The sequence below is a fragment of the Berghia stephanieae genome, chromosome 2, assembly GCF_034508935.2.
Source record: "Berghia stephanieae isolate SIO BIC M18660-M18661 chromosome 2, UCSD_Bste_1.3, whole genome shotgun sequence".
Classification (NCBI taxonomy): Eukaryota; Metazoa; Mollusca; class Gastropoda; order Nudibranchia; family Aeolidiidae; genus Berghia; species Berghia stephanieae.
Window position 1 is genome coordinate 51,338,960 of NC_088361.1, and position 10,000 is coordinate 51,348,959.

The 10,000-nt window shown below is 37.8% G+C and overlaps 1 protein-coding gene across 2 annotated transcripts in view; it reads right to left on the reverse strand.

Moving 5' to 3' along the window:
- The window catches only part of LOC144965121 (zinc finger protein basonuclin-2-like), a 61,652-nt gene that overhangs the window by 38,457 nt on the left and 13,195 nt on the right, over positions 1-10,000 (reverse strand). For both annotated transcript variants that reach the window (XM_078900070.1, XM_078900072.1), the window contains exon 2: positions 594-719. In XM_078900070.1, coding sequence (XP_078756196.1) covers positions 594-719 — 126 coding nt within the window. The remainder of the gene's footprint in view (positions 1-593; positions 720-10,000) is intronic.

A 10,000-nucleotide genomic window follows, 5' to 3' on the forward strand; every position in this document is an offset into this window, starting at 1 on the left:
GCGCTCTCTCTCTCTCTCTCACACACACACACACACACACACACACACACACACTACTCACAGGCAGAACAAGAACGTCAGGCAACGCGACTGCTACTTGAACAGGAGTCAGTGTTACTAAATATAGAACGGTGCCAGCCTCGTAGTGATGGCATCCTCTTGCCCCGTTTGCTTGTGTCAACAAAAAAAAAGTTTATGAAAACTTTTCTATAACGCGTCCTGCGTTTCCCATTACTATTCGCTGTAAGCATTTACAATATGATATGACAAAATATGAATGTACAAATATAATTAAGGTTGTTTTCCATTCATTAAACTTTGTAACAAAAAGAAACGAGTGACTGGCCCTCTAGTCAGCGAAACCTGGCTCTCCATTCTACCTGTACGAGTCACACATACATACTCACTCCCGTTCGTCGTATCCCTCTACGTAGTCGTCGCACAAAGGAAATTCTATCACAATCACCAAAAATACACTGTCTTAATATCTACATTGGTTATGATTACAATACTACTCAAAATAATTCACTGTCTACTACAAATGACACGTATTAAATTAAATGAAAAGTTTGAAAAAAGTTTTGTGTACTCACGTCAAGGGGTTTCATGGCTGACTCTACTCTGACAACATCCGTGACAGCCAGAAGGCGAGGGGTTCCAGATGTCTGATTCTGTGTCTGCTTCTGTTGGCACCAAACGGTCGTCTGCTGGTGCTGGGGCTGGGTGGATGAATAGAACACACGGAAAGCCGAATTTAGAGCGGGTGTGTGCACAGCGTCCTTAACGCACGTACGAAGGCAGAAGGTAGATATAATATATATACATTATGATGGGACGATGGGACTGACTTTCTGACTTGTTGAATTTGGAAATGAAGGAAGGTGGGGAAGGGGGGGGGGGGGGGGGGGGGGGGGTCGGAGTGGAGGATAGAGTGTGAGTTGAGACGGGAGGCTTGATAAAGAGTGAGCGAAAAGAAGTTTGACTTAGATAAGATGGAGGGGTAGAATGATAGGTAGGTAGAGGTGCAGGGGAGGGTGCGTGTAATGGAAGGGGGGGGGGGGGGGGGGCATAGCACCAGTACCAACAGATGGTGTCTTAACCACTGTCACCCCTGCAGGCATACACCAAGGCAAGCATGCACGTAACTCGAGTAGATAAACACATGGCTCATGATGTGAGATGGAAGACAAAGATTGAGTTGTGTCATGAAAAGATTAAGAAACGGTCGAGCATTCTGACGACTAGAAACAGGTTAACGCACATTAGTTGAAAAGAACATCGGAGAAATAAATAATATATGATGTCCTTGTGTGTATGTTCCTCAAGACATGAGGCGCGTGCGGCATTGATTCTCTATTTCATACTACGATGTATACAGACCAGCTGCCCTGGTATACACTTTTACTTAAAAGAAAGGTCGTAAAAGAAAAGGCACCACACCCCAAAATGCGCCCAGATCCAAATGAGATACCTCCAATGTGTTGAATTGCCGAACTTAAACTTGAGTTTTTATATAGCGCAATAGCCACTTAACGTGCTCAATGCGCTTTACAAAGGGTCTCTATCCAGCAGCAACACTTGACATGTAGCACGAGATACGATGCCTGACAGGCGATATCACAATTTTTGTTCGGACAGAGACAACGCTGTTAAGGGCCAGGTACCCATTTACACCTGAGTACGATGAGAGAATGTGAGTAAAGAACCTTTTCCAAGGTTTTAACTATGTGTCGCTCAGAGCAGGACTCGAATCCAAGGCCTTCTGATCCAGAGGCGAGTGTCATACCACAAGATATAGGCGCTATTTTTTTTTTTTTTAATATTTACTTTATCTCGTGTAATTAATTTTTTTTGCAGATGTATAATTCCTTTTCAATTTACAGGTATTGATAACATACGGCTCAGTCAAATAATCACATGTAACAACCATACAAATGAAATGTTGACCACTTAAAACACCGATAGAGGTACATAGCTTGTTGGATTTTGTTCATTCCCTTGGCTGGCAAAAAAGGTGGTCGAGTGGTGAGGGAATTGCACTGTGACCCGGAAAGCCCGGGTTCGAGCCCCGAATCGGACATTTTTGTTATTTTTTCTTTTGGCAAGATTATTTACCCCCACATTTGCTCGTCTTGGACAGCATAGGTGATTCCTATTGACCTCAAACTTTTCTTTGATGGATCATCCATATTCCTCCATGGAATGCCTAAGCAATGTCATCTAACAATAAATGCCTTATTTTTGCTCATTCTATGTTTTGAAATCCTCACAGAAAAAAACAACAAATTAGATACGAGTAGCTACTCAAATCAGAAATCAATGAAAACAAGCCCAGAAATGAACATTTCTTTGAAATATATTACTTATTTAAAAAATGATTCTTCAGAATGTAAAGCCACCAACTGTATCTTGTCTGATCCATTTTAATAGGAGTAATGCACGCATTTCAATTCGAATAAGGTCGTCCAACGACACTTTAAGTGGGCGGTCGACAGCGGTTATATAATATCTATGCTGTAATTGCTTCTTTCTTTATTGCCAAACAAACGGTTTATTTCTAAATAACAACAATCAGCATTTTGATTGCGAGATGAAAAACATTATGAAAGTAGGACAGCACGCTCGGGGTCAATCACTACGGAACCCCTCTTGAAATTTTCTCACACTTCCCTACTGTAATGTACTAGCAGACTGTCACTCCTATTTTGTTAATGACTAGGGGTCTCGATAACCCAGTTGGTAGAGCACTCGCTTCACGCGTAAAGGGACCGAGATCGATCCCGGGTGAAGTCGACTCCTGTCCACCCAGTACTGTTAGGATATTAGTACTTTGTAAAATAGATGCGCGTCCTATCCAAAGGGTAGGAGGGAGTAATTGCTATTGTCCATTTCACGATAGGCTAGGGTGTTTTAATTCGGACACCCAAAACGACTCTCTTAGCTCAATGACTTCTTATGGCTACACACCGAGGGTAATTGTGAAAATAACTGTTGCAAACACCATTAATCAAAAATTTAAGACAAAATACGTGTCCATTACCAGACTTAATAATTTGTGTGTTTGGCCTTGATTTATGGGACCTAGGTCAATTGTCCCAATTCGGACACCATTTGTGCCAATTCAGACACCCCTTTGACAATTATTGAGACAAATGCATTTAACTTTTCTAAGTTTGAGTTAAGATGGATGTCAAATGAATTTACTTCCACGATTGATTGATTTGATAATAATAATAAAATATAAAGCCAGTTTCTTTATAAATTGTAAGAGTTAAAAGAACCGAAAAGATTAATGATTACGAAAAAATATTAATGATACGATCTCAAGAATCTATGACATAATTGTCAATATATTTTTGTAAAAGTGTACGATATGGGGTGTTGTCGACGTGTACATATTATAATATGCAGGTCTGACATACATCCGAACCCACCTATGGGCCTAGTTTAACATTGTTGTAATGAATATTATTTTGCGTTGATATTCCCATTACAACAATGAGACCATAAGGACCATAAGGTTAAAGACCATAAGTTTATCAGACCTGCAAATAAGTACACGCCAGGGCGCGTTTTCATGAACGTGGACTGGACTAGCGCTTAGTCTCTGACAATAGACTTGAAAATATCGGATTTTAATGTGAACTGACCAAGCAAGTCCCAGACTAAAATCACGACACCTTCGGACTAAGTTTGGCCGAGTTTTAATCATTTGCTGAGGCCGGACTTCAAGCTTAGTCTAAGACTAGTTACTACTTAATCCCTAGCCACTTAATCTAACCACAACAGCCAGACTCTTTGCAGACGATACTGCAGTCTAGAGCACTGACAATGACAAACTGCAAGCGGATCTGCGTCAACTAGAAATATGGGAAGAAAGCTGGGATATGAAGTTCCACCCAGCAAAGTGCGAATCAATGTCCATAACAAGATCAAAAACACCCACGATAACTGAATACCATTTACATGGACATACATTGGAGACAGTGAATGTTGCAAAACATCTTGGTGTTAGCATGAAAAAAGACCTAACATGGGATGAGCATATTAACAAGATCACAAGTAAGGCAAACAAAACACTGGGATTTTTAAGGCGTAACCTAAAAATTAGCTCCTCGAAAATTAAGGAAAAGGCATACAAAACATTTGTAAGACCTGTTCTGGAATATGCTTCCACTGTTTGGGACCCCCACACCCAAAAATACGTCTCAAAAATTGAATCAGTGCAAAGAAGAGCTGCACGCTACGTCCTGAACAGACACCACAACACCTCAAGTGTATCAGACATGCTAGAAAAACTACAGTGGCCGAAATTAGAACACCGCAGAAAATCAGCAAGATTAACAATGCTATTTAAGATCAAGCACCACCTCGCTGAATTCCCAATCATCAAGAAAAAACTAATACCAGCACCTTTGAGACAGAGAAGAGGTAACAACAACCAATACAGCCTCATAACACACAGAACACAATACCGTGGTTTTTCCTTCTTGCCGCTTACGGTCAGGGGCTGGAACCAGCTTGACGCTAAAGTGACCGAAGCCACTACAATTGATGCTTTTGTGGCAAGTTGCTATGCAGATACTTAGACCTTACACAAACCATCACTGACCAACGTTGACGACCCCTGAATGTCCCTGGAAATTGATTTTAGACTAACGATTATAAACAAGGAATACAGAGAGATTAGAAATCAGTTTCATATTTGCCATAATAATCAATCAATTGATTGTGGGCAATCAAAGGAAGAAGGAAGAAGTAGGATACATCGAGCGTCGACAAGATATAAGCTATTTTTAGATTAGAGAGCTTCGATTCGGAAGCAAAAAGTGTCCTGTCGTTATTGACACTTGTCTTTTTAAAAAACTGTAAGATAAGTGCTGATCGTCGAAAATACACAATGTTTTGAGTAAAAGACTAATTTAAAAAAACCCGAATCTAATCGGCTTGTGAGTTGCGAATGAACGGAGACTCTAAGTGGAAGTGTTCGCTTCAAAGAACAATAATAAAAAAAACAACAAAATAACAACAACAAAAAAAATAAAAAAACATTAGTAAGCAGAGTGGAGAAAAAAGTTATTCTGCTGGTATTGTAACTGACTGAAATAATGTGATTCACTAGAACACACTTTCTGTTTTGATTGTTTGTTTGCTTTTTTGGTTCAATTTGTTCGAGTTTCAATGAAACCATCCATTGGCCTAAATCTAAAATTGAAATTCGACCATGGACATCATTGCAGTCTGATCAGTCGACTGTCAATATCACATGATTTGATTCATTATGGCTAAAGTAAATTCAAATATGAAACGGACCGAAATATTATCTATACCGGATGTGTTGCTAATTTCCTCTTTGGAAATCTTTTGCGTTGAAAGTATGAAGACCGGTATCTTACCTGTCATCGTGTACTAGAGAGTGTGATGTTACCAGCACAAAATAGCCGAATTAGTCACCGTCCTTACACCCCCTCTTCTAGGCAAGAGCCTAGTTAGTCAGAGACTAGAAAACGTTCATGAAATCCGGTGTATTTGAGTCTCTTGCTCCGCTTAGGTTTACGACCAGCAAGTCATTTACTAGGTTAGTAAATAACTAAATCTAGTCCGTTTACATGAAATTGGACCCAGGTGTTGTCGACGAGACTCCACTTTGATAAGAATTCAAATCGATTGTTTGCACGGAAAACCAATATTTTTAATCTGAAAAATCTTCATATTAATTAATCAACACTTTAAGAATTAAAATTGAAAACAAATAAACAACGAATAAACAAAGCAAATCGAATAAATCATGTTTGAATTGCAAACAACCCTGCGTGTGAATTGGAACAACCGGGTATTTGAATTGGAACAACTGGGTGATTTGGTTGTAAACGTTTTCGAGATCTATTTTAATAAATAAAGCGAGAAAAGAGACGTAGATATAGATAGGTACTTAGTTTTTAAAAATTCCAGATAATGTTTTACCGCACAAATCTAAAAACAAAACGGGAAAATCCTTTTTTATTGTGCGAATTTTTATTGCAAATGTTGTTGCTAATTCGACAGTAAGATGCCTTGAATTCGTAAAAAAAAAAAAAGCGATGGGAGACACTCGTACTCGTACAAGGACTTTAAGAGAAGATTTATTTAATTATTTGAAATAGAAAAGGACTAAAATTGGCTTAAATTTATCATGCGTTAATTTCTGGCTGTGTAAAATCGGAACTCAGCTCTGGGTCATAATGACTCATGATTCGAGTGGGGGAAAGAGGAAGGGGGGGGGGGGGGGGGGGGGGGGGTGGGGGGGGGGGGGGGGGGGGGGGGGGGGGGGGGGGGGGGGGGGGAATGTGTATAAAATGCCTTACCCAAGGACACAGTATCGGGACCAGAAATTTCCATGATCACTTTCACCTATCCAGCAGGCACAAAACTCGCTTAACATCGTTTGATTATATGACAATAGTTTTGATTTTGTATTTTCATCGTTGATCTTTTGTCAGGCGTTTATTTATTCAATTTGTCAATATGTTATAGTTGCATATTAAAAACTCTAGAACAAACCTTGATAGATAAGTGAAAGTTTAGAATTTCATAACATGATCATTGTTTTGGTTCTCCGTCGCCATTTTGTTTGTTGAAGTATTAAACGGTAGTTGACAGCAGTTCAGGGTTTTTTGTTTGTTTGTTTTTCTTTCTATTAGGGTTAGCGCGAGGGCGGAGGATTTTTTTTCTATTAGGGTTAGTTATGAATCTTAGTTAAGGTGCTAGTTTGTTTGTTTTTCCTATTAGGGTTAGTTAAAGGTGTACGTTTTATTATTTTTTTTCTTAAGGTGAGTTCGGGGAATATTTGGGTTGTTTCCCTTAGCACGAGGAGCTTTCGGAAGGACTCCGGAAAAAAATAGTCCTTTAGAGCCATTTGGCCCAGGGAGCCGGGGTTTATCCCGAGTTCTATAGCTTGAAATAGACCATAGCAATTGTTTGTTATCCTTTGGATAGTCTATCGCAAAGCGCATTCCGTCAGATCTAACAGACCCAGCTACCCAATCACTGTTTGGTGGACAGAAGGGGGGGGGGGTGTCCGAAATAAATATTGACAGCACTCAGGATCGATTTCGGTCCCTTTGCGTGTGAAGTGAGTGCTCTCTTAACTGAGCTATCGGGACCCCCTTATGACAATAGTTGCCACAAATAGATTAGCGCAGAGAGCGAAAGAATGGATTTTGAAATAAAAACATAATAATAAAAATCTTAAACGTTACGTTGGATGATCTCAAATTTCGAAAGATCCTAAGTCTCATAGTTGCGATATGTCTGAGGATTAGTAGTCCAACCCCACCGACGTGTACCTATGTGCAGGTCTTATAACCCAAATTTTTTGGCTCAATGTTGTGATGGAAATACACTCAAACCAACGTAAAACATTGTGTATAACATCAGTGTTAAATTAAGCCCATAATTCCGTTCGATTGTCAGACCTGCAAATATGTAAACATCGACCCCTATCCCATTCCCGATATATTTAATATTTTTTAAAGGTCTCTGAAGCCTAATAAAAAAATAAACAAAAACAAAAAACAACAAAAACAAACAAACAAAGCAAACCAGACAACAGCAACAACAACAAAGAAACAAAACAAAACCAAAAAACAAAAAAACAAAAAAAAACAAAAAAAACACACACACACACACAAAGAACAACAAAACCCCAATGTGGCAACATGGTTTCTGGTTAAAACATCGGTAAAATTAACCGCTAGGCAGGGACCACGTCTTTATGAAAGTACCTAATCTATGTTTGTTTTTTGTTGTTGTTGTTTTTTTTTTTTAATTAAGCTGGTTTTTCAGAATTACAGTCCACTCCGGATAATCGCAACACCTTGGAATCAGCAAAAATGTTGCGATTAACCGAAGTTGAGTTTCCTGTCCACTGTTGCAACAGTTTCCTTCTGAGTTTACACAGGTTTGGGACCGTGCAATTCTTCATTAAAAATGTGTTTTGTTTGGTTTTGTTTGTTGCTTTTTTGTTTTGTTTTGTTTTTCTTTTTTTTTTCCTCTAGTTTATACGTGTGTGTGGGTGTGTGTGTGTGTTTGTGTGTGTGTGTGTGTTTGTATGCGTGTGTTTGTGTGTGTGTGATGTGAGTTTTCTTTTTTTCTTTCTTCTTTTTATGGTTGTAAATTCCGTCATTTTCCTCTGTGTGTGTTCATGTGTGTGTGTGTTCTCATGTGTGTGTGTGTGTATTTCTTTTTTACATTTTTTCTTTCTTCTTATTTATGGTTGTAAATTCCGTCATTTTCCTTTGTGTTTGACATCACTCATTTCCCCAAGAAGACATCAAGGCTCGTCTGTTTCCTCACTGAGGCCAGATGTTTATAACCGTGTTGCTCAATAGTTTCCAAAAATCGAAGCAAATGGGTTAAAGAGTCTTCTTGAATGAATTATAGAGATTTATCATGAGTTCTCATATGACCGCACAAACCCATATTGCAAAGCCCGCCTCTTTTGTCTCTAATCGAGTGGTGACACACTACTGCAGCATTAATGCAACCTACTCTCGATTCTTCAACCTGTCATGATTTCACCTATAATGAATTAAACATGACATTTTGTTTGATTGATTTCTTGAATTTACCATTTTTCGATGTCTAAAATTAGTTGCGATTAACCGAACTTTGTTGCAATTAACCAGTGACTTTTATATAGAATTTATTCCGTATGTTGGTAAATGTTGCGATTAACTGAAAGTTGCGATTAACCGAGTTGCGATTAGCCAGACTGGACTGTATTACCTTTTATCCGTCTCATAATCGTAAATGTTACACAAGCGATAGTTCACAGTTATCGGTCAGTGACAGTGGGGGAAAAAAATTACGCATCGAGTCAAAAATGGAACGATTGAAATGTTTATTGGACGAGTTTCAATGAAATATACGATAAGTGATGTAATTTTCCAATAAATGTGTGTCAATTGTATGTTGATTGAATAACCCGGGGCTCAGACTATAAAATTCAAGTAGTAATAGATATCTATGTCAATAGCTTGACAGTCACAGCGTCACACGGTGAGCATTTGACTGGATCGCATATCATTTATAGAACCCTTAATATGGATATGGGGATCCTGATAACTCAGCTGATAGAGCACTCGCTTCACACGCAAAATGACCGAGATCGATCCCCGGTGACGTTCGGATTTTATTGGACAACCCCCCCCCCCTTCCCCGTGTCCACCCAGCAACAATTGGGTAACTGGGTCTGATCGATTTGACGGAAAGTGATATACGATAGACTTGCGGCCTATCCTAAGAGTTGCAAACAATTGCTATTGTCCGTTTCACCTTATAGAAACAGGGATAAACTCCGACACTATGGACTATTATCACTCATTGAATAGATAGAAAAACCGGCATACTGGTAGATAGATAGATAGATAGATAAATAGATAGATGGATAGATAGATAGACAGACAGATATATATATATATATATATATATATATATATATATATATATATATATATATATATATATATATGTTAATAAATAGATAGATAGATAGATAGATAGATAGATAGATAGATAGATAGATAGATAGATAGATAGATAGATAGATAGATAGATAGATAGAAAAATAAATAGATAGATAGATAGACAGACAGACAGACATATATATATATATATATATATATATATATATATATAGATAGATAGATAGATAAATAGATAGATGGATAGATAGATAGACAGACAGACAGATATATATATATATATATTATATATATATATATATATAATATATATATATATATATATATATATATGTTAATAAATAGATAGATAGATAGATAGATAGATAGATAGATAGATAGATAGATAGATAGATAGATAGATAGATATATAGAAAAATAAATAGATAGATTGATAGACAGACAGACAGACATATATATATATATATATATATATATATATATAATATATATATAGATAGATAGATAGATAGATAGATAGATAGATAGATAGATAG